This window comes from Hyperolius riggenbachi, chromosome 7 (genome assembly GCF_040937935.1).
Source record: "Hyperolius riggenbachi isolate aHypRig1 chromosome 7, aHypRig1.pri, whole genome shotgun sequence".
NCBI classification, from domain to species: domain Eukaryota; kingdom Metazoa; phylum Chordata; class Amphibia; order Anura; family Hyperoliidae; genus Hyperolius; species Hyperolius riggenbachi.
The window spans coordinates 270,073,395-270,099,745 of record NC_090652.1 but is presented as its reverse complement, the minus strand read 5'-3'; the positions used below and the strand labels follow the sequence as shown (position 1 = coordinate 270,099,745).

General features: G+C 44.2%; 1 protein-coding gene across 12 annotated transcripts in view; it reads left to right on the top strand.

Moving 5' to 3' along the window:
- PKP4 (plakophilin 4) overlaps positions 1 to 26,351 on the top strand; it is a 471,364-nt gene that overhangs the window by 357,207 nt on the left and 87,806 nt on the right. For 10 of the 12 annotated variants that reach the window (XM_068245730.1, XM_068245731.1, XM_068245733.1 and 7 more), the window contains one exon: positions 3,554 to 3,770. In XM_068245730.1, the coding sequence (XP_068101831.1) occupies positions 3,554 to 3,770 (217 nt within the window). The remainder of the gene's footprint in view (positions 1 to 3,553; positions 3,771 to 26,351) is intronic. The other 2 variants (XM_068245734.1, XM_068245732.1) reach the window with 1 other exon arrangement.

Below are 26,351 nucleotides of genomic sequence, written 5' to 3'. Positions count from 1 at the left end.
GTTATTTTATATGTTGAAAATATTGTTGAAAAGATAAATCTCTATTTAATAAACTATCCAGATAGCTTTGTGGGAGGAACTGGTAAACTATGCACATGTCAGGGACATGGAAATCGGAGGTAAAGTCGTCACTCGATCACAATAGGCCTTTTGTGTTAAAACTGTAGAAAAGTGCGACTTCTGAGCCAGATGATTAGTTTTCAAGTTAAAGCGGACTTGAACCCCTAAATTTGTGTCCTTGAAAGAAATAAGGCCAGGTGAGAGGTTGTGCCATGACATTTAAAATGTCTCTACTCAAAGTAATAAAAAAAACCTAAGGAATCAATTAACCAATCATCTCTATAAGCTGGATAGTGTACTGGTTAAGGGCTCTACCTCTTGACACAGGAGACCAGAGTACAAATCTCGGCTCTTCCTGTTGGGCAAGACTCCTAAAGGTGGCCACTAACTGTCCAATTTCTAGCGAAAAAACGTTCGAGCAATCAGAAATTCAGATCAGATTGGTTGTAAATAATCTCCATTGATGAGCACAATGGATTACAAACAATTATAAAAACAGTCGTCCGATTGGATATTTGTCAAACCAAAATTTGGATTTTCTTGTCGGTTGTGATAGGTCGGAAGCAAAGATTGGTTCGATGATGGTGTAGTGAACGATTTCACTTCCAATAAGAATATCTGATCGCTCAAACAATTTTTCGCTAGAAATTGGATAGTCAGTGGCCACTTTAACATTGCTACTGCCTATATGGCTGCAGCTCTGGTGTGTTGAGTCTGCCAGAAAGCGCTATATAAAAATTGTGTATGTGTATATAGGTATATATATATATATATATATATATATAACAGTATTTTAACAAACCCTATTGCATAGGTCAGTGATGGCTAATCTTGGCACTCCAGTTGTGGTGGAACTACAAGTCCCATGAGGCATTGCAATACTCTGACAGCTGTAAGCATAACCCGGGGAGGCATGATTAACCATCACTGGCATAAGTCATAGCTCTGAAATTCTCGCTGTCTCACTATGAGGGCTGCCTTGCATGACTCAGCTGGCATTGAAATGGCATTGATAACTCCACCCTGCGAGCAGGTGCAGACAGCATCCCTGTGAATGGCTAGGATCCATCCATGCTATGGAATCAAGGTTTCCTTGCAGTGAACCAGGAATGTGCAGTAAACCCAAACTTATGAGACAGAAGAATTCTCAGCGTCTTTAAAGGGAAGGTCCAAGCAAAATAAAAAAATGAGTTTCACTTACCTGGGGCTTCTACCAGCCCCATGCAGCCATCCTGTGCCCTTGTAGTCACTCACTGCTGCTCCAGTCCCCCGCTGGCAGCTTTCCGACCTCGGAGGTCGGCGGGCCGCATTGCGTACGTTTTTACGCATTCCCGCTAGTGCAAGAACATTAACACATACATTTTTACGCGTTACTGGTTCTATGCGTACATTTTTACGCATTGAACCAGTAATGCGTAAAAATGAATGTGTTAATGTTCCTGCACTAGTGGGGATGCGTAAAAACGTATGCAATGCGGCCCGCCGACCTCCGAGGTCGGAAAGCTGCCAGCGGGGGACTGGAGCAGCAGTGAGTGACTACGAGGGCACAGGATGGCTGCATGGGGCTGGTAGAAGCCCCAGGTAAGTGAAACTCATTTTTTTATTTTGCTTGGCCCTTCCCTTTAACAGCATGGAGTAGGCTCTTTTTTCCTCACCTGGTCTTTTAGTTGTGAAGTGGACACAAGTTTACGGGTTTAGGTCCAGTACAAAAGTGGAACTTCAGCCAGTTTGCAATTTTTAACAAAGTAGATAATGGGAAGAGGAAACTGCTCAGTCCTGTCTGTGTCCCCACATGGAGACTTTTCCCCACTTCTTGTAAAAAAACAAACACAAAACGATTAAGAATTCCAGATGTACTTTTAGAAGTGAGTTGCAGACAGGGACGGATTTGTACTCTTTACCGCCCAAGGCCACTGTCACCAGCCACCCTCCTTCACTATAGGTAGCGAGATGAGCCCTATCCCCTTCTCTCCAGTATAGGTAACCTGATGACCCCCCCGCCAGTATAGGTAGCCAGATGACCCCTTCCCTCTAGTATAGGTAACCTGATGACCCGAGTGTAAGTAGCCAGATGACTCCCTTAATTCCCCCCCCCCCCCTTTCAGTATAGGTAGCCAGCTTGGCTCCACACCATAGCAGCCATTCATGTCACTCATTTCTCCATTTGTCTCCAGTGCAGAAGCTTCCTCTTCCACTCCGTCTCCAACGCTGCCCAAGTCCATAGCCACCAGCCACAATGCAAACATGCACAGGCCTCTGGCAGCAGAGTACCGCGGTCAGGTGCTAACCTGATTTCCCTGCATTACAGCATTTGCAAGTTTCCAAATACTGCATGAGTTCAGCCTGCTGCTTTGGTTCCCTTCCTCCTGTGGTGCCCTAGGCCATGGCCTAGTTGACCTTGGCCTAAATCCGGCTCTGGTTGTAGATAGTTGAGAACTATTGCAATTGAACCTGAAGTGAGATGGATACGGAGGCTGACCTATTTCATTCATTTTAAATAATATACCAGCTGCCTGGCTGTCCTGCTGATCCTCTGCAATGGCTAAAAATATTACAGGCAATCTGCATTGCTTAAAAGGAAATAAATATGTCAGCCTCTATATGTCGCTCCACTCGGGTTCCCTTTCAGTGAGTCAGTGAGCGATTCAGGAAATGTAAACATGTTGGCAGCGGCGGTGTGGCACACATGCGCGGAACGACAGGAATACAACGGGAATCCCAGTGGCATACTACCTGTCCAGTGGGAGGTACATCACTGGGCGATGGGCATATAGGGGGGGGGGGGGGGGGGGGGACAATGACCCTGCATATGACCCTGCATATGACCCTTTTGGCGCACTGTTCCATGGAGTCATATGATTGACATTTTGTGCTTTGCGACGGGGCATTGCACTGCAGACGCACTGGCCAAGTGTAAGATCGGTCTGAACATTCCGTACAATAAGGCCTGGTTGCTCCTGGGAACACCGGAGTAGGGAAGTTTCTCCAGTGGTGACATAAGCAGCAAAGAGATTTCCTTCCTGCTCCATCCAAAACAAATAAAATCATTTTGACTGGAGCCCTACATTGTAACGTTTTACTTGAGCATCTGGTTGATTGCTTTGGCCTGACTTTTCTCCATTTTGATTCATTAGGCCCAGCGTATAACAATTCATTTCCACCATATTCACCCAGAGGAACCCGTGCTGTGTGTGTGTCTGCATGCTACAGTAACCTCACTCCATTAGTGGATTAATCCAATGTTTCTTAATGAATTAGAGTAAAGCCTGTGCAGTGTGCAGCTCTCCCGCTGTCACACTGTCATGGCTGCTGTCACTTGTAGATTTTGTGTCAGGTTGACGTTGAGTGTTCCTGAATAACTGTCATAGTCACCATACTCTCCATTGTATTTGTGTTTTTTTATGTTTTTCATTGTTCCTGGAATAGCTGTCAGTTTCACGGCGGGTTTCTTATTTGAGGAGCGCTGGCATGATTTTGTATTTTGTTTTACTAGGGTCGGGTAATCTTCAAAGGACATTGAGTCAGCGTAACACTCTTGCATACCAAAGAAATAACTATGCTCTCAACACTGCAGCTACCTATGCAGAGCCATACAGATCAATGCCATACCGGGTGTCTGAAGGCAGCTACAACAGGATGGCGCACACGGCCGCGGCGGACGACGGAACGACGAGGTCACCATCTATTGACAGCATACAGAAGGACCCCAGGTAAATCTATTTCATATGTACAGCCATTCCATACTGTGGTTTCTTCACGTTTTGTTTGTGTTGCCTATCCCCTAGGTTTACTTACCCCAGGGGGCTACTTTAGTTGGGCTCAGGGAGTACTTATCATAGTCAATTTTATTATAAAGTTTCGAGATGGGAAAAAAACAAAATTATCCTGAATAAATATTTTTTGTTAAAGGATACCCGAAGTGACATGTGACATGATGAGATAGACATGTGTATGTACAGTGCCTAGCACACAAATAACTATGCTGTGTTCCTTTTTTTCTTTCTCTGCCTGAAAGAGTTAAATATCAGGTATGTAAGTGGCTGATTCAGTCCCGACTCAGACAGGAAGTGACTACAGTGTGATCCTCACTGATAAGAAATTTCCCTTTTTATCTCTTTCTTGCTCTCAGAAGCCATTTTCTGCTAGGAAACTGTTTTATGGTTGGAATTTCTTATCAGTGAGGGTCACACTGTAGACACTTCCTGTCAGGACTGAGCCAGCCACTTACATACCTGATATTTAACTCTTTCAGGCAGAGAAAGAAAAAAAGGAACACAGCAGTTATTTGTGTGCTAGGCACTGTACATACACTCGTCTAGCTCATCATGTCACATGTCACTTCGGGTATCCTTTAAGCACATCAAGAATTGTTGGAAAAGCGTTATAAACAAGTATTAAAGCAAATCTGTGAGGTGTGCGATAACTCTATAGTGCAGCCTACGAAAATGACCCTTAACTAACGCACAAATGTCTTAAGTTGCTATAAAGTCTCACAAGATGAATACAAAATTATCTATGTAACAAATAAATGGAGGCCCATGGCTATATATTATGTAGTTAATGATTTTAAATTGAATCTGAAGCCAGAAATTAAAAAAAAGATACTCACCCAATGAGAGGGAAGGCTCTGGGTCCTATAGAGTAGAGGTGTGAAACTCAATTACAAAGTGGGCCAAAATTTAGCTCTGGGACCAAGTCGCAGGGCAACCTCAATGTCTAGTGGCCATCTCTCTCCCTTATAAAGTTTCCTGGTGTCAAATATCCACCCTCAATTCCCTATATAGTTCCCTAGTATCTTCAATTCCCTATATAGTTCCCTAGTATCTAGTGCCCCCCCTTGCCTTATATGATTCCTAGGGGCCCTCCTCCCTAATTTATACAGTTACCTGGTGTTTAGTGGTTCTCCTTCCCTTCCCTATACAATACCCTGATGTTTAGTGGTCCTCCCTCCCCTATACAGTTAGTTTCCTGGTGTCTAGTGGCCCCCTCCCTCTCCTATATAGTTCCCTAGTACTTAGCGCTTTCCTCCTCCCCATATTGCTTCCCTGGTGCTCTAGGGCTTTCCCTCCGATATAGCTTCTCTGGTGGTCCTAAGTGGGTCAAACATAATGCAAAGTTGGGAAACCACCTGAGGGCCTGATTTTGCCCACGGGCCGGAGTTTGACGTGTAAGCTATAGAGCCTTCCTGTTCCACTCCTCATCCCCTTGTTCCCCTGCAGGCTTCTCTGTTTACATCTCACGCTGCGGGAGGCTTTAGCAGTCTTCTGGAGCCCCAGTGCTCCTGAAGACAGGTGGCTCAGTACTGCACACATGCGAGAGAAGGTGCTCACACGTGCGCAGTATGGAGAGCCCAACTGTTACTGAAGACTTCCGGAGCCCACCCGCAGCAGCATGGTTTGGAGACTGCTAACGGGGCAGCCAGCGCAGGAACGACGGGACGAGGAGAGGAACGGGAAGGCTCTGTAGGACCCAGAGCCCTTCCCCCTCCTTAGGTAAGTATCTTTTTTGTTTTTAAATTTTTGGCTTCAGACGCCCTTAAAAACATGCAACATTAAAACCTCTGACAGTTGAATTGCTTAACGTTATATCTTTATGATGACACCTGTCAACTGGTGGGATTTGTCACACAGCAAGCAATTTCTTAAAGGACAACTGAAGTGAGAGGGATAATGGAGGTCAGCATACTTATTTCCTTTTAAACAATACCATTTGCCTGGCAGCCCTGCAGATCTATTTGGCTGCAGTAGTGTCTGGAGTGTCCTTCATGTGTATTTGGGGACATACCATTTCTGGCTAATTGTTTACGCATTTTTTAGCCTCAGGGCAAGTTCACGCTTAGATGTGCGGAAATCGAACACTTCTTTTTGCATGAATTGTGACAGACGCTACTCGTGGTGATATGCAAAAATATGTTTGCTTTTGTCCACAGCGGCAGCATAACCTATTGAGGGAATGTGTATGGTCGGAAAGAATGCAGCCAGCTTTCTGATTTGTAATCACTCCTACATCACAAATGTAACACCCCATGTAAAAGAACTGTCCTGAAACACCCATTCACTAACATTCGGTGTGCGACGGTTTGCGTTTTATGACGCAAAAAATTGTCAGAATTTGCATTCAGTCAGGGGTTCAACACTTCTAGGATCTACAGGGCATATCTTGTTATTTGTAGATTTATTCTAGCTCTAACTGGGCCATTTGTTGCATTCTTATCAGGGCTGTGGAGTCTGTACAAAAATCATCCGACTCTGACTCCTCAGTTGATGAAACCACCGTCTCCAGGTACCCAAAATAACTCTGACTCCAACGACTCCTTAGTTTTATACTTACTAGGGCTGTGGATTTGGTACAAAAATCATCCGACTCCTCAGTTTATAAAACCTCCGACTCCAGAGACCTAAAATTGCTTTGACTCCCACTCCAGCTCTGACTCCACAGCCCTGATTCTTATACATACACCGATCAAATTAAAAAAATAAAAGGGTACAAAGGCCCAGAACATCAATATATGATAACAAACATCACTTTAATGTAATAATCATAAATGGTCAAATGTGACGCAGCACAACAAAATTGTCCTTGAATCGCATGAAGTGAGAAATAGCATAGCCTAATGCAGGTTTCACGACTTTAATTATAGTCGCTTCTTCAGAGGCAATCATTTCAACACGTTTCCCGGATCGCGATAAGGAAGAATAAAAACATAGATCATGGAGTTTCACGATACACCCACGTTCAAGATGTTAGTAACGTTCTCTTCCAATCAGGCAATCCGCTTCATAGGACGTAAGAAGCAGTAGAAGGTGCTGTAGCTGAAATCACCAAGCCTGCATTAGCATGGTGTATACGGCAACTGGTCAGTGAACCATGGCTATGGAGTAGTAACACTGCCGTCTGGAATGGCCAGAGATTCCTATACATATTTCATTGTTCTCCCCAGAAATTTTTTCCAGCTGGGTGGCATGAAAAAGTAGCCGGGTGGGGGCGAGATGAGAGAATGCTGGACTGGCGCTTCTCCGCACAATTCTGCTTAAGGCGCATAGGTGGAGGTGAGCAAATGACAGCTGGGTGCTCACCAAAACTAGCCGGGTGGAGCACCCGGCTAAAAGAGCCTGAGGAGAGCACTGATATTTGTATTCATACTTTTTAGTTTTCTGCATTGCAAGTAGAGCATAGTTGCCTGGTCTTTGCTTGTACATTTTGGGCTTGACATCTGTGGAAGACATGTTGGAAGCAGTGGTGTAACAACAATTAAGGGCAAAACGTTAATGAGGCCCTCCCCCAATGTTCACAACCCTTTCCTTGCCTCTTTGGTGCCCTTTACGGCCTTGAAGCCTATCTTACAATAGTCATAAATCAAGTTTGGCCATCATGATCTTCACAACCGTAACAAGTGTAGACATAACACTACCTGATCTGAAGTATAGTCTTGTGCATTGGAGGAAGGGAAGGTTAGTAGTTGCCCCCCCCCCCCCCCCCAATCACAGGTTCTGCTCCCCTCTAGTTAGGCCTCTGGTTGTAAGTAGTTGACGAGAAGGCAGCTGCAATCAGTGCTCTGCAAATCCTATTCCCCATCCACGACTCTAGTCTTGTCCTGGAAGGACAGGTACCCTTGAACAGGCATTAGATGTAATCTCCACTTTTGTGAGGAACAGTAAGGTTCTGCAATGTCTTTTCCTCAGACAGACATGGCACACCTCCTATTATCTGAGAAAGACAATAAGTGTCTGCTAAATTCTTAATAGCTACCCTCGATTTTCCAGCTGCCATGTTATTTAACGCTCTTATATATTATCATGTTTTCCATGCTGCTCCTGCCTGGCCTGTAAGTCACAGTCAAGTGGTGAACTGCAGCTGTGATGACTAAATTACAGTGCACAGCTGTTGGCAGCACTCATATTCTGGGTGCCCAGCACAACTTTTATCTTGGGAAAGAGTAATGAGCATCTGCTGCTGTCTGTATTCTCTGCCTATGTGTCAGGGTGGCCATAGAGACAGGGGGTGCACCACAAACTTCAGTCTGTGGCCAACTATAGCTGTTCCTAGATTGTGCTTTCAGCAGTCGTGTGAGGTATACTTTGATGTCAGGGAACATGGCATAGGAGATGTCTGCTGCACTCTTCAGACAATTGCAGGGTTTTGTAAAAACCATAAGGCCTCGTTCACACTATACGTGATGCTGTGGACATTTCGTCAATGTGTATAGTGTGCGACAAGCAGGAACATCAGAAGTGCATAGACTGCACTGTCTGGTGTCCAGACTACGTGTGCTGCATAGTATTGCGATGCACTATCTTTTGGCAAAGCGCAGCACTGACTCATTCACTGTAGTGAATGGGATCAGCATCTCCAGAAAGGCAAGCGGCGCTCTTGACAGAACAGTCCTTCAGTATAAACAGTCCACTAATGGCAGATGGATTCCCAAATGTAACTGTAACTTCACCCTAAAAAATCAATGCAGATATCAGGGCTGTGGAGTCCAAGTTTGAGCAATTTTGAGTACTGTACCTGGAGTCTGAGTCAGTGGTTTCATAAAATGAGGAGTCTTAGTTGGAGACTGATGATTTTTGTACAAAATCCACAGCCACTGGCGAACTGAGGGGGCTATTCCGGGTGTCTGAAACCTCCCCCCTGCACTGAGCTGTGTATTCAGCCAGGGAAGCCCGCATAATATAAACAGCCTCATTCTCCCTCCCTTCTTACTTCTGGTGCTTCCCTCCAGCTAATAGAATGAGAGAAGCAGCCCAGCTTCCCTCACAAGAAGATGCAGCCTGCAGTGAGAGAATGTTGATTATGGAGTCCTGGACTCTCCACAGCACAGAAGTGTCCGACATGATGAAATTAGAGTGCAGGCAAGCTGGTAAATATGCACAGCATGATGCAGAGCTTGCCTGGACTCTGGGTCCGTGGGCAAACATCTGTCTGGTCCCTCCCCATTGTTATAATGACTGCATGTGTGGGTAAGGTGTTTAACAAGCTGAAAAGTTTTTGACGGTCCCTAGACTCCAGGAGGGCTTCTTTCTGACTTGTGTGAGAGACTGACAGGGACAGGAGTCCGATTACAGGCAAGTAGCCTGTCTGATGTGGGACTGCAATACAGATAAGTTCTCTGCTCCATCTTAGGCTATTCTCAATTTCTCCACTCCTCTCTCTGGGCTAGTGCACGCCAATATGACAATAGCAATCGCTAGCAATTTGTGAGTGTGATTTTGTGAAGTGATTTTCAGAGCGATTTTTGAATGAATTGCTCAAAAACATGCTACATGCAGTATACCTGTGATTTTGAAAAAATCACAACGCTGCTGTGGGAACACCCACATAGGGTAACATTAGCCAAGCGCTTTTCAAATCACTGTTGATTTGAAAAACGCTCAGAAGCACTCTTGATGTGCACCAGCCTCCTTCATTCACCTTTGTTTCCCTCTTCCCTAAAGCTGGCTGTGTGTTCTTGTCATACAGGAAAGCTAAATAAAAGTGCAATCCTGGTGAGGCAAAATATTATTATTTAGTATTTATATAGCGCCGCCATCTTCCGCAGATGCATATATCCCTGCATCATATGGGTATCGCTTGCGCTATGTGACACTATGTAGCATATTCCACTGAATTGTCCAAACTAAGTCTATCTCCTGTTCCTCTCTTGGGGAGTTGTTCCAGCGCTGTACCCCGTTCACATTTGCTGCTACCAGAAGCCCTCAGAAACACTCGTGTCCTTGAGTACTTCCAAAGATAGGCAGCTCCGTAATACGCCAGCGCACTTTTGTGCATGGGCAGTATGGAGCCACCTGTATTCGGAAGCACTCGGGGACATACGTGCTTTCTGGACCTTTCAGGAACCCCCCCCTTTAAAAATCCTGCGTTTGCCCCTGACAGCCCTAGTAAGTATTAGACGAGGAGTCAGAGCCATTTTGGGTACCTGGAGTCGGAGTCAGTAGTTTCATAAACTGACGAGTCTGAGTCGGATGATTTTTGTACCGATTCCACAGCCCTGGCAGATACAGTATATGCAGATAGTGCCTGATAGCGCAGAGGTACCGTAATTAACCACTTAAAGACAGCTGGACAAATATATTTGTCCAGTGTTGTTTTGGAGAGTGCACCTCCAGTTTGTTACTAAATGAGGCACATGTGGTAGCTGTGTCCCACGTCACATGAAAAATAGGTAGGGACAAACTCAATCAAACATAAAAAGTCATTTTCAGAAATATAATCAAACTTGGGAAAGTTTTAGCAACACTACAAGATACATATGTGGTATCATTTTAACCGTGAGAGGTAGTAGAATACAGTTTAAAGAGATTTAGGGTTGAGGCCCATGTCTCCTGTACTCTTTTTAGTCACAAACTGAATCAAAAGAAATTAAATTTTGCATATTCTGTACCAAAATAAAAGACTTGTAAAATGAAAACAAAGTGACAGAATATAAAAGAAATAACATATATTGTTACCTTAGGAACCTGGCTTTTTAAATATGTATGCCATGAGGGTATATTACTATTTTGAAAAATAAGGTCTTGTAATCATCGCTAGTGTACAATGTGAAAGCAAAAAAACTGAAAAAGACACCTTTAATTTCAAATACAATATTGTCACCATACATTGTGCTAGGAACATAATCTAAATGTTGCAATAACCAGGATGGATGAGCAAATAAAATTAGTTGGTTTAACTTATAGTCAGCACTGTTTAATGTAAAGCTATAATGGATGTAATTGGAGAAATAGTTTGTTTCTTCAATTTTTTTCCCTTATTTTCCCTTTAAAATTCATAGAAAATAAGGTGATTACTAAACCAAATTAACACACACTAAAAGCCTAATTTGTCCTAAAAAAAAAAACAATATATCGATTATTTAGGTGTGATAAGTAGTAATAAAGTTATTGACGAATGAATGGGAGCATCGCCTATATGTGAAAATTGCTCTCGGGCTGAAGTGGTTAAGACCATGGTGGTCACTGCACACTAAAAGATGTGCCCACACCCTCAAATAGGAAGCAAAGATCCCGCCTCCTTGTGGCTAACACTCGCTAGATGGATGCTTGTATAAAAACGTGTCAACCCTCCAAGATCTGGGTATGCAGCATTGATAATATCCAAGACTCAAAGGAATAAAGCTCCAAGTAGTATAAAACCTTTTAGTAAAATGCACTAAAAAATTCAATCTTATGCTTGCCAGTGTTAAGACAGGCACATCATATAGGGTAGATCCGGTCCACCGCAGTCAAGCCAACAGCACGGTTTCCCAGAATAACACTGCGTTTCAACTACATGATATCCTGGTAGCTAATGCATCCAGCGTGTTTCCAGGCCCCGTCCTACTCTGTCCTTACTCATCATGGGCACCATCAGCATCGCAACGCATATGGCGGTGTTGCACTCCAATTGCATGGCCATCTGCGCTGAGAAGTGTGAACGAGGCCTTACATGAAGGATACCAAGTTCCAGGCTGGTCTCATTTCTGAGACTGATGTCTTGGAGTTGAGGAATACCAAGGTGAAAATGAAGTATGAGATGAACACTGGCATCCATCCTCCTTCTCCTAAAAATAACTTTTGAAACAGCCTACAGTTTTATATTATTTTTAAATACTTAGCTGCTATCTTCCAGGAAAGAGTTTATGGCAGTAATCCCTTATCTGTGAGGGACACTATAGTCCGACTAGGTCCTGACTGGAGAAACTGTCACTTGCATACCTGAATGTTTAACTCTTTCAGGCATAGAAAGAAAAAAAATAGGAGCACTGCCTAGGTATTTGTATGCTTGGCACTGTATGTACAAGTTTATCTCATCAGTTTTTCATCTTGATATTACTTTAGGAAACAAAATAAATGTTGTCCTTGATTACAGTAGTAATTCTTTACATTCCTTATAGCTTACATATGGGTTTAATTGTGGTTCAGTGCAGATGTTGATGTTGTTGTGGGTCCGTACAGATGATGATGATGATTATTATTATTATTATTATGTGCTTATACTTCTAATACTTATTAAATATTTATATAGCGTTGACATCTTCCGCAGTGCTGTACAGAGTATATATTGTCTTGTCACTTAACTGTCCCTCAGAGGGGCTCACAATCTCATCCCTACCATAGTCATATGTCTATGTATGTATAGCAGTCTAGGGCCAATTAATGGGGAAGCCATATGACTTATCTGTTTGTTTTTGGGATGTGGGAGGAAACCAGAGTGCCCAGAGGAAACCCACGCAGACACGGGGAGAACATACAAACTCCTTGCATAATCCAGCACTGCAAGGTGAGAGTGCTAACCACTAGGCCATTGTGCTGCCTGATGTTAGATATGAGTATTATTCTGGGTCAGTACGGATGTTGGATACAGATGTTTATTGTGGGACAGTACAGATGTTTGATACACATGTTATTCTGGATCAGCATGGATGTTGGATATGGGTATAATAGTGGTCAGTACGGATGTTGGATACAGGTGTTATTTTGGGTCAGAACAAATGTTTGATACAAGTGTAATTGTTGGCCGACACAGATGTTTAATACAGATGTTGTTCTGAGTCAGTACAAGTGTTGGATACTGGTGTCATTTCAACACAGATGTTAGATAAGGGTGTTATTCTGGGTCAGCACAGATGTTTAATACAGATGTTGTTCTGAGTCAGTACAGGTGTTAGATACTGGTGTCATTTCAACACAGATGTTAGATAAGGGTGTTATTCTGGGTCAGCACAGATGTTAGATACAGTAGTTATTCTGGGTCAACTTGGATGTTGGATAAAAGTGTTATACTAGGTCAGTGTAATATGGGTTATAAACTGTTTCTCTCAGGCATTCCTTTATGATGTACAGTAACCGTTTTGTCCTTGTAGCTGTATTACAATCTGCTTCTTCTGGTATCTCCAGGTTGATATAACATAGTTGAGTTGGTGATCTAGATGAAGATATCATTTCAACTTGAGCAGCTGATAAAAAGATAATAATGTTATTTCTATCCAGTGACACTTTGTGGCGTTCTCATCTAAATACATATTAATGGATTTGGCAGTGATGACTAGTCGTCACCCGTGTGCGGTGACCATGCCGGAGATGTGGCGGTACACACTGCGCACCCTGAAGGTGGGGTGGGGGCTTAGATTGGTTCAGACGACAGTCTCGGTGGCTTTATCCCACTGCAGGGCTGTTGTTTTCCATAAGTAACTGGTTGTCATCCAAACTTTTTTTTTCCTCCAGCTTCCTGCTGTAATCAAGCCCCATTCTGTAATTAGGACACAGTGACGAGCTGTGAGTGTGCGGCGAGGTATTTGTGTGCCGTTCCTGTTAGTTTACCTGACCTGGCACAGCTGTCCTGCTCTGGCATTTGCAGCTCTCTCAGGCCTCCAGACGGGAGCCGTGATGTGTTCATTTCATGTCCCGGCAAGCTGCTGGCGCTCTTTCAGGTAACAATTCACAGTGCGGAGCCTTTACTGCCTGGCGGGGTTTTGTGTGTTTTTCTTGATAGTGCTGACCTGAGTATAGAGGGGAGGAGGGAGGGAGCCCCTGCTAGGTGCTGGCTTATCACAGGATGACAGCAGGACAAGGCTTTCACACCTGCACAACCCAAATCTGAAAGGCTTCTTCTCTAGCATAGAGAGGAATAGTGAATGTACGGTATCTGTTGTAATTCTCTCAGGGACAAAGACAGGAACATAGCTTTTTCCACCTGGTGAAGTAGGAAAGAGTTGGAACTTGTTGCAGGTGTTCACTGCAATCCCTCGTTTTCTGTCCCCTCGTCAGCCAAGGTCAGTGGTGTAACTAAGGAGCTTGGGGCTTGTGTGCAAGTTTTACATGGAGCCCCGGCACTTTATTGATATGAAGCCCCAAAGCCTACCAAGGACAGTTTCATGAGAGTTGTAAGGAAAAGTTAGTTAAAGGGAACCTAAACTGAGAAGGATATGGGTGTTTCCTTTTATAATAATACCAGTTGCCCGACTCCCCTGCTGATCCTGTGTCTCACTTTTAGCCACAGCCCTTGAACAAGCATGCAGATCAGGTGCTCAGACTGAAGTCAGACTGGATTAGCTGCATGCTTGTTTCAGGTGTGTGATTCAGCCACTACTGCAGCCAAAGAGATCAGCAGGACTGCCAAGCAACTGGTATTGTTTAAAAGGAAACATCCATATCCCTCTCAGTTTAGGTTCCTTACTGTGATTCTATGCAATTCTAGAGGTGTTCATTACCAGCTGAGCAACATTGAAAAGCTAATAAGATGGATGGAGTACATCGAATGGGCCCCTTTGGTCCAGGGGTCCCGGTGCCATGTCAACCTGTGCATCCCCTATTGCTATGCCCTAGCCAAGGTAATACTAAAGTAAAAGGCACTGTAGTGACGTATAGCACAATGCAGTAAATTATCCAGCATACACACTTTTATGGTAATTTTCCTGGTTTCAGCGTCAGAAACACTTCCTATATCTATATATTGCTGTATATTAGTATGTAGCCCCGCCCTCCCAGTGATGCTTAGTGTAGGCTGATTAAATATGCAGAATTTTCACCCCCAGAGCATTCTGGGAGACCAGGTACCGTATATTTTCAACTGGCTTTAGAACTCTTAGGACTAAACATGCCACCATCTGTGATACATTTCACAATGTAAATTAGGGAGAGCGTAAATTTTACAATGGACAAGCACTGGCTAAATCATTTATAAATTAATATTGCAAAAAAATCAAGCAATTTTATTAATTACGCTATTTTCACTATGTTCCTATGAAAAATCTTATTTGGTAAAAGGGTCGTATCTTCTACATCTACAGTTTTATTGACTTGAGTTGGGCTCTCGGGCAGATACACTGTCAGTGTTGCCCCATTTTTTGTGATGGGTTTACGATATAGCTTACCCATGTTTGAACAAACAGGCTGCTTGGGTCAGTGCCGAGCATCGATGGTTACCTGTAGCAGAACTCTTGAAGAAGCATGTGATCAGTTTGATCAGGTGATACATTTGTAAGGCTCTGATTTGGTGGTCACATTAATGAGCTGTAGCTGGAAGTGGTCACAGCATGTTGAACTGATCACATGCTTCCCCATGAGTTTTGGACCACACGGGCCACACTACCGCTAAGCCACCTCTTTTGTCCCTTTGTAAGGGAGAACAACAAGCAGGAAGGATAGGGAAAAGGAATTGGCCAAAGAATTGCTATAGGGCAGGGGTAGGTAACATATGGCTCGGGAGCCAGATGCGGCTCTTTTGATGGCTATATCTGGCTCACAGACAAATCAGTAGGAGTTGATTCACTGAGCTACACTGCTCAAGCAGCGCGAGTAACATTTTCAAAGTAGGCACGCTACTGCTGTAGCATGCACTACTAACTTACTTGTGCTTCCCACAAAACTAACAGCTGCTCTAAATGTCCTACTTTGATTGGCCCAATAGGCTGCCTTTCACTTGACAGGCAGCCTATTCGGCCAAAGTGCGGGGATCTCGGCCTAAAAAGTGAATAAACCCCCAAGTTAGCTAGCTAATTGTACAAGCTGTTAGTCGGTATTTCTCCTGTCTGGCTCTTGGGGAAATTGCTGATGTTGCTGAAACCCAAGAGAAGCTGAAGTCGTGTCTGACTCTTCCACTGCCCGGAGGATCAACTGTATACACATAACCATGTCAACATGGACATGAGCTTTACTGTGCCAGTTTGAAACATATTGTATGGCTCTCACGCAAATACATTTTAAAATATGTGGCGTTTATGGCTCTCTCAGCAAAAAAGGTCCCTGACCCCTGCTGTAGAGGAAGTAGCCAATGTCTGAAGATGCCTGTACATTCAGTACCCTTAAACTACTGCAAATGTTCCAGACAAGCCTGTCTCTGTCTGCTGTGTGTATCTGCAGTCTTTTTCCTCCTGACATTGGTTGGGCAGTAAAGCGCCATACACATAATAATAATCATCATTCACTGTTTAGTGTCACCTCCGTCGAGACTCCAGCATGTGTACACAAACAGACAAACACAGAACATTTATATCGCACTTTTCTCCTGGCGGACTCAAAGCGCCAGAGCTGCAGCCACTAGGACGCGCTCTATAGGCAGTAGCAGTGTTAGGGAGGCTTGCCCAAGATTTCCTACTGAATAGAGCTGTACCACAACATTGTATAGCAATCAGCCATGGCAAATCGCTAAAGGATAGACAGTGAACAAGCTTGTTCTACCTGTACTTACCTGCACACTGAATAGTGCTAGCTCATGTCGTGTGTCGTCCCTCCTCCCCTCTCCACCGCTCACCTATGTCCAAGCATTGTGTCTATACCGTAGCCCTAACCATTCAGCAACAGTCGTTAAAGAGGAACTCCAGTGAAAATGTAATAAAAAAAAGTGCTTTATTTTTACAATAATTATGTATAAATGATTTAGGCAGTGTTTGCCCATTGTAAAATCTTTTAAATCCCTAATTTACATTCTGACATTTATTACATGGTGACCTGTTTACTGTTGGCAGGTGATGTAGCTGCTGCATGCTTTTTTGGCAGTTGGAAACAGCTGTAAACAGCTATTTCCCACAATGCAGCAAGATTCACAGACAGGAAACTGCCAAGAGTACGTACTCAGAATTTCTTTGTGGGAGGGGTTTCACCACAATATCAGTCATACAGCGCCGCCTGATGGTCTGTTTGTGAAAAAGAATAGATTTCTCGTGTAAAAAGGGGTATCAGCTACTCATTGGGATAAAGTTCAATTCTTGGTTGAAGTTTCTCTTTAAAGAGACTCCGTAACAAAAATTGCATCCTGTTTTTTATCATCCTACAAGTTCCAAAAGCTATTCTAATGTGTTCTGGCTTACTGCAGCACGTTCTACTATCACAGTCTCTGTAATAAATCAATGTATCTTTCCCTTGTCAGACTTGTCGGCCTGTGTCTGGAAGGCTGCCAAGTTCTTCAGTGTTGTGGTTCTGTGATGCATCTCCCCCCTCCAGGCCACTCTCTGCAAACTGCCTGTGTATTATTTAGATTAGGGCAGCTTCTCTCTTCTCTCTTATCTTTTACAAGCTGGATAAATCGTCCTCTGAGCTGGCTGGGCTTTCACATACTGAGGAATTATAGACAAGGGCAAAGCTGTTTGCAGGAAGAAACGAGCAGCCTGAAACTTCAGTGCATGAGAGCAGACGGGGGAAAGAAACACACAAATGATCTCTTGAGATTAAAAAGGAAGGCTGTATACAGCCTGCTTGTGTATGGATGTATTTTCTATGTGTGGACATACTGTACATCAACCTACTTCCTGTTTTGGTGGCCATTTTGTTTGTTTATAAACAAACTTTTTAAAACAGTTTTTAACCACTTTTAATGCGGCGAGGAGCGGCGAAATTGTGACAGAGGGTAATAGGAGATGTCCCCTAACGCAATGGTATGTTTACTTTTGTGCGATTTTAACAATACAGATTCTCTTTAAGGGTAACACAGATTGAGCATGTCTTTAAGCCTTAAAGGGGAACTTCAGCCTAAACAAACATACTGTCATTAAGTTACATTAGTTATGTTAATTAGAATAGATAGGTAATATAATTTTTTACCCACCCTGTTTTAAAAGAACAGGCAACTGTCATGGGGGCTGCCATCTTTGTCATGGGGGCAGCCATCTTTTTGGTTGAAAGAAGGTGACAAGGAGCAGGAAACACAGTTCCAAATGTCCTGTGTCCTGATAACCCCTCCCAGCTGCACATGCTAGGCTTCAAATGTCAAATTCAAAATGTAAAAAAAGAAAAATTTGCACCAAAACAGCAGAACGAGAGCAACAACATCAGAAATCCCATCATGCTTTGCACAGCATCAGGGGAAAAAAGCCTGGGCAGTTTTCTTCTATGCAGCTAAAAATGAGGCTTGGATAAGAAAAACAAAGTTCTGATGCTGTGAAACTGTTAAAGAAACACCAAGCCTTTTCAGTGCTGCTGAGTCGATTTTTAGTCCGGACGTTCACTTTAAGGGCCCTTTCACACTGACGCTGTGGCAATTTGCCGCATTTTAACGCTAGTCCAATGAAAGTCTATGGGTAAAATCATAAAATCATATTGCCCATGGTGCGGTGCGCCGGAAGTCCTCAATCTGATGCACTTCAAGCGACAGGAAGTCATGTAAGTCTGTGGCGACGCGTGTCACTTGTTTGCAATACACTTCTGACCGCGTCATCGCCTGTCCAGAATGAAGTGAGCGTCACTTCCTGCTTGACTGGATATCAACAGGGAATACCGCATAGTAACGTGGTATTCAGTGAAGGCCTGTTTTTGGCAGTGCGGCGGGCGCACTGCACTGCTGACGCCAATTTGCAGTGTGAAACCGGCCTAGAAGACAACTAAAGCGAGAGGGATATGGAGGCTGCCATATTTATTTCCTTTTAAAAAACACCAGTTGCCTGGCAGTCCTACTGATCCTCTGCCTCTAATACTTTTAGCCACAGACCCTGAGCAAGCATGCAACAGATCAGGGGTTTCTGACATTGTCAGATCTGACAAGATTATCCACATTTTTGTTTCTGATGTTATTCAGACGCTACTGCAGCCAAATATGTCATAAAGGCTGCCAAGCAACTGGAATTGTTTAAAGGGAAACAAATATGGCAGCTTCCAAATATCTCTCACTTCAGTTTTCCTTTAAGGCTGGATACACACCATGCAATTTTTACTTCAGGTTTTATTTCTGATCGAGAAAAAGATTGAATCGGGCAAAAAAAAATATACAGCCTACTGATTGCTATTGACCGATCCCAAGTTCAGAATCTTTCTTGATGGGAAGCAGATCGGACATGCTGGAAATTATCAGTCAAAATACTGGCTACAGTCGATATCCAGTGAGAAGTCTGATTGAAATTTGAAAATAATCACATCATATAGTGTTCATGCTAGCATATTTCTATACCCTATCGATGTATCAAATTGGCTCAGAGGTGAAAATTGCATAGTATGTAGGTGCCTTAAGGCTGCTTTCACAGTGAGACGTTACAGTCGCATGTTAGAGCAGCCTGTAACGCAGCCCACTGCACAGTAATGAAAAATCAATGGGCTGTTCACAGTGCCCACGTTGCGTTACATTGTAACGCAGCACGTACGTTGAACGTGCTGCATGCTACGGCGTTAGACTGTGCGCACATGCTCAGTAGTATTGGAGGCGGAGGTCCTCTCTCCTCCTCGGCCAGCCACATGGCTAATTAATATTCACTGCACGGTGTGACGTGCAGTGTTTACTTCCTGGAGCGCCGCTCTGTGCAGCGATTGGCTGGCGGGACCACGTGATGCCGCATGCGTCCAAGAGTACGCATCGCGGCATCACGGACGCCAGAGTGAGCTGCACAACGCGGCTCACTCTGACGTCCACATCTAAGAGCACCAGGCGTTGCGTTAGGGGCACGTAATGCGACCATAACGTCCCCTAAAACGCAACGTCTTGGTGTGTAAGTAGCCTACATGTGTATCTTCCAGTGCTGCAGACGTGAGCTTTGTTGTTCGGTGTGTCGGAAAACGTTGAGATCAGTTTGCAATTATCTCATGTCTGTGGCCAGATACATGCAGACTGCTGTTTACAGGCTCTATTGATCTGTCAGTTTTGTTTCCATTGCAGTAATCCAGATTTGCAGACAGCTGTCAGCCCGCAGTCCTCTCCAGTTATTTTTTTCTGAGTGTTTCAGGCATAATGTGATTAGCGGTTGATTGATTTTTGATATCCGCTGTATGAGATTTGTGTGCTGGTAGCTAATAGGACTGTCTCTCTTTTTTTTTTTTTTTTTTTTTTTGTGAAGAGGTTGATGTTGTTTCCCTTGTTTAATACCGCGTGATGTTTTTATTGCTTGGTGATTGGATTGGCATTGTGCGCTTACCTTGTAATACATGGTTGGTGAGCCGGGAAGAGGTATTTGCCAACTAAGGCAAAGCTGGCACTGCTGGGGTCACCGATGGCCAAACACATGGCAGCCGTTCTGATTATTAAAATTAAGAGAAACATGTCTGCTGTCAGTAATAATCAGTTGTTATAGGTAGTCTGTAAAATTCTGCATCCTCTGGAAATGCAATAAAAATCCTGTTCCAATAGATTAGCCACAGTAATATAATTACAGAGAAAACGTCTCTTTTTAAGAAGTAGTCTGTATGGGTTAATAGGTTTACTTTCAGTTTATCATAGCAGCTTTTTCAGTGTGCTACACTGAGGGTAATCATTATTTATCTCTGACTGAAAGAGATAAGAATGATTTATGGCTAAGAGCTTTTCTGTGTGTTATGCTGGGAATACACGGTACGTTTATTCCCGCATAATCGAGCCGCTGATGGCTCGATTGATCATTTCCGACATGGCCGATACCCCGTCAGATCGATTCCGTGCACGATACCGGCGGGCAGGACAAAAGAAGAAATGAGCGGAAGATAAGGAAGCACCCGCGGGGACGAGCGGGAATCGATCCGCGGGGACGCGCCGGAATTGAGCCAGCGACTCGATTATGCGGGAATAAACGTACGGTACCTTGTATTCCCAGCATAAGGTAAATACTAATGCTGTATATAATTTTCCAGCTAAATCGACGGGTTGATCGATGATTTCCAGCATGTCCAGCAAGTGATCGACTTTGAGAGCAGTATTGCACAAATTTGATTCATTTCTGCACCGAAAGTCGATAGAACATCAGTGTTCTCCCCAGGCTCTTTTAGCTGGGTGCTCCACCCGACTAGATTTGGTGAGCACCCGGCTGTCATCAGCTCACCTCCTCCTATTCTGTAAGCAGAATTGTGCAGAGAAGCACTGGCCCTGCATTCTTTCATCTCGCCCCACCTGGCTACTTTTTCATGCCACCCGGCTGGCAAAAATTTCTGGGGAGAACACTGGAACATGCCAGAAGTTATCGATCGACCCATCTATCTGATGGGAAAATTTCATGGTGTGTACACTGTATTAGGGCTAGCTTCAGCTTGAGCTGACATGCGTCGCCGGTCTCCGAGACACACACTGCCATTTGCTCTGATGCAAGAATGCATCCCAACCCTTTTAGCCGTGCTATGGATAGCTATAGAGACTTGTGTGATGAGATTTTTTTTGCTGCTCACCATCCATTTTTTTCTTTGCATTCAAGTCAGAAGGCAGCCTAATGCTGGGCATACACGAGTCGACCCGGTGGCTCGATTGGCCGCCGGGTCGACTCCCGCCACGTCCCTGCGGGCGGGCGGCCGGATTGATTCCCGCTCGCCCCCGCGGGTGCTCCTTATCTTCCGCTCGATTCCCCGCTATTGTCCGCCCGCGGGGATCGAGTGGGGTATCGATCCGGCGGGTCATTGGACCTGTCGGAAATTATCAATCGAGCCATCAGCGGCTCGATTCATAAGGGCGCATCGGCCCATGTATGCACAGCATTATAATCTCATTCAGCTGCTTTTCCCTGTCCAAATTTGCATGCAGGGAAACGTGGAAGGATCGCCCCCAGTGGAAACAAGCCCTAATAGAAGGCTGTATATGTGAAGTGAGTTTGTTTTTTCGCCACACTCAGCAGAAACTTGTCTGGACTGAACCCGATCTTTGCACAGGACTAATCAGATTTAGCAGGCTGTTGATTAACATGCCAGCTTGATTAGTTAATCAGCAGTCATGTAATTAATCTTCCTTTTTCAAATCTGATTAGTCCGGTGCAGACTTCTGGTTCTGCCCACAGCAATTCCGCTTTATGTAGAGTACACATCAGTCAACGTTGAATTTCAAGCTCATCACTGAAGGTGCATACACACCTCTGACGGACGTTGCGCGTTGGAGATCAGTACCTGATTCCCTCGGGCGACATTGCTGGGCCGGGCTGCACACATGCATGTCAGCTGTGTAGCTGACGACGCGCTGTGTTGCTATGCGGGGGGGGGGGGGGCAGAGGAGGGCCTACAAATGGCGCATGTGTGACATCACACGGCGGGGGAGCGATGTGAACAGTGGGATCAGCAGGGAAACAGTGTTGCTCGGGTTGAGTAGATCCGCGAATCGCTCGTGGGTTGGATGTCGTCGGCTGCAGAACAAACACCTGATTGTCGGTTGAGGCAGTCGTTATTGGTCGCTTCTGCCAACTGAAGTCAAGCGTGTGTACGAGGCTTAAAGAGAAACCGTGACCAAGAATTCATCCCAATCAGTAGTAGCGGGTATCCCCTTTTACATGAGAAATCTATTCATTTTCACAAATGGATCATCATGGGGCTCTGTATGGCGGATATTGTGGTGGGAGCCTTGTTGCATTGTGGGAAGTGACAGCTGTTTCCACCTTCCAAAAAAGCGAGCAGCATCTCCTTCCACTGACATCACCTGCCAGCAGTAAAAATGTGACCATCTGATAAATGTCAGACTGAAAATTAGGGAGAGGAAAGATATTACAATGGGCAAACACTGACTAAATCATTTATATATAATTTTTGTAAAAAATTAAGCATTTTTGTTCATTACGTTATTTTCACTGTAATTCCTCTTTAAAGAGACACTTAAGCCAGAAAAAAATGAGATTTACTCACCTGGGGCTTCTACCAGCCCGCAACGCGTATTTTTGTACGCATTGCGGCCCGCAATAGCGCTAATTGCAGTCGGGAATGCGGAAAAAGCTACGCGTGGCCAGTCCTGTCTGGCTTATCGGCAAAAACGAAACTAGCTTGCAGCGGAGGAACAGAGGATTAGTGAGTGGCTGCGAGGGCACAGGACTGCTGCAGGGGGCTGGTAAAAGCCCCAGGTGAGTAAAACTCATTTTTTTTTCCTGACTTAAGGTTCACTTTAAAGATGAACTAGTCATAAATTAGGCTGATATCAAAGGTGCCACCAGGAATGGTTGAAACAAAGCACAATGCTTTTAAAAGAAAAAATCCAGCAATGTGTTACACATGTTTCCTTCAAGTTACATACGATATTTTTTTCTATTCCTTAAGCCTGGTACACACTTTCAATTATGATTGTCGATCACTGACCAATTTTACCACCTTCATGTAGTGAGGGTAAAAAGATATTAAATCCTAGGAGCAGACTGTATAGGTAAACTCTCATAATATACGGAGGTGGTAAAAGTGGACAGTAATTGGTCAATCGTAATTGAAAGTGTGTACCAGGCTTTAACTACTTTAAAAAATGTCTAAATACAGTGTTTTTGCTGCACTGGGGACTGTTTCCTAAAGCTGAGTACACACGTACGATAACGATCGTTCGAAAACGAATGATAACGACAATCGGACCGATAATCGTGCGTTCCAAATTTTCCAACAATCGTTTTTTGGACGATAACGACCGTTATCGTTCAATCCGACCGATCCAACCCGGCGGATTTTTTCGAAAGATAATCGTTCAATCGTTGCAGTGTGTACAAAGATCGTCCGATAATGATTATCTGTGGAGTAGTACGCATGTTCTTATTGCCTGTCATAACGTCACTCCCGTTTGCGCACGCATTTTTTTATCGTTCGTCGTTCAGTACTTTATACTTATATCGTTCACGTGTGTACACAATCATTCATTACGAACGATCTTTTCGGTCTAATTTGAATATCGTGTAAACGTCACGAAACGTTCGTAACGAACGATCTTTATCGGACGTGTATACGAACCTTTAAGGTATCCACACACCAGTATATTGCCCCCTAATTGAGCAAAAAAGATTGATCTCTCTCTAATTGAGATATGATCAAAGAGGGATCAATTCATACATTTGTAATACATTTCAGCATGAAATCTATTGGAAATCATTTAAAGTGAACCAGAGACGAAGCATCCTCATGTATTTTACCATATAGATCTGTAGGAACATTAGAGAGAACACCTACCCGGCTCTCTGCTTCATTCTACACTGTTCAGCCTGCTTCTTATCAGCCCTTATAAAATCCCTGACTAAGCATTCAGTCTGGCTTTGCTCAGGAATCATTATAGCAGAGTCATTATATAAGAGACAGACTGAATGCTCAGTCAGGGATTTTATCAGAGCTGATAACAATAAGGCTGAACAGCGAAGAATGAAACAGAGAGCAGGGTAGGTGTTTTCTCTAGTGTCCCCATTGATATATATGGTAAAATACATGAGGGTGCTTCGTCTCTGGTTCACTTTAAACTGCATGGCTGTTCCATCTACAGCCGAGGGTAAACTACTATGTCCTGAAGAGGCCCCAGTGCATTGCAAGGTTCTATGCATATATTCTTTGTTTAGCTGCTGACCTGCAATGTCCAGTCAGCAAGATTGGGGAGGGGCTCTGCACATTGCTCTGATGCTGCACTGCAGAGGGGGCAATAGGGCTAGCACACAGCTGTTCATGTTCAATGCTCTGTGTTGCTGAACCTGAAGGGGGAAAAAATTGCCCCTAGGGGGTACTTAATTCAGGAAGGGGAAGCCTCTAGATCAGGGGTCCTAAAACTTTTTCGGTCAAGGGCTGGGTCAACATAATTCAGACTGCTGAGGGGGCGGAACATACATAAAATTATGTTGCCAAGGAGAACTCCCAACAGCAGCCTTTCAGTCATGTGGCGCCCAAAGAACGTCTTTGTGCACCAGACAGTGAAGCATACTCAGGTGACAACCTGCCTTCCAGTTGGACAGCAGTGTCACATGATGCAGAAATGTATTGGAAGGCAGCAAATTACTGCTCGCTGGCTTCTATAGCATGTGGATGGGTGATGTCTGCATTGCTATTCTATATGCGGGAATACCAACTCTGTACCATGCTGGCTGAGGACAGGAAGCCTCATTAGGATCCAGAGGCTTCTCCCTCCCGAGGTAAGCATCAGATTTTGTCTGTCAGTTTATAAAAAAGTTACAGGTTTCTTTCACCACTTAAGTACCAGCGGTCTCTGCCCCCTTAAGGACCAGAGACCATTGGTACCAGAACGACGGAATCCCGACGAATCGCCGCACATACCCGCCGTCATCGCCGCTCGCCGGGACCCCCAGGACATAGACTCTGCCGTCTCTATGACGGCAGAGTCATGTGAGCCGGTCAGGAGCCGCTTTCATTGGCTCCTGACCCTGTTTTTCAATGTAAGCCAATGGGAGCGGCTTACATTTGAAAGACAGGGCCAGGAGCCAATGAAATTGGCTCCTGACCGGCTCACATGGCTCTGCCATCATAGAGACGGCAGAGCCTATTAGATGCAGTGAGACTCGTTGGGTTTGATCGGCGGGGAGCGACGGAAACGGAGAATGCACACAGCGGCGGCTAATTGAAATCTACGCCCTGCCATCCAGGAGCCCACCAATACAGGGTGTAGATTTCAATTAGCTGGGTCCTTAAATAGTTAATCACAAGACAAGGTGAAAAGAATGACCGCTTTTATGGCCAGTTATGCTATCCACATATGTTCTATATCAGCTACGTGTTTAGTCCCCTACCTGCTAGTTGCTTTTAAAACTTTATATAATTGGCCTATGAAGTTTTGCGATGTTGGGTTGGTCCAGCATGTGCCATGCAGCTGGCTACCTGTGTATTAAAGTAGCTCATGGTGTGGTCATAACCCGTTATCATACCTTTGTGACTACTCAGCATTGTAATGAATGTAGATGCTTCTGCTGAGGTGTCATAACCCAGAGGCAATCATCATTCATTTTCATTTTTTATAAGGCATGCTTGTTCTAGTCAGGCGATAGTCAGGTGGCAGGCTGCCAGACACACGATGTACAAGCACAAAAGTATCTTGATTGCAGGTTTTACTGTGCATCTCTAACGCAGAAATAGGGCAGCATTGCGTTCCCTGTGTCCAGGAGGGTAATACCACCTGTATCACCTCACCTAAATAAGTTTCCATAACCGATTGGTTAAAGGGAACCTGAAATGAGAGGAATATGGAGGCTGCTATATTTATTTCCTTTTAAACAATACTGGTTTCATGGCTATCCTGCTAAACCTCAACCTTTAATACTTTTAGCCATAGGCCCTGAATAAGCATGCAGCAGATCAGATGCTTCTGACAAAAATCTGACTAGATTAGCTACATGCTTGTTTCAGGTATGTGGTACAGACACTACTACAGCCAAATAGATCAGCAGGAGGCCAGACAACTGGTATTGTTTTAAAGGAAATAAATATGGCAGCCTCCATATCCCTCCTTTAAATTTCCCTTAAAAGGACAACTGTAGTGAGAAGAATATGGAGGCTACCATATTTATTTCATCTTAAAGGCACACCGAGCAGTGCAGAAACTATGGAAAGATGCATACCATTTTGAAGCTCTCTTTCTCTTCTTTCCAACGACACTGCCACCCTACCTCTTTTAGTTTTTGATATTTTTGCGATCGAAATCGCGGCGGCCACGATTTCGATCGCGAAAATAGCGAAAACTAAAAGGTGTAGGGTGACTGTTTATATATCGTTGGAAAGAGAAGA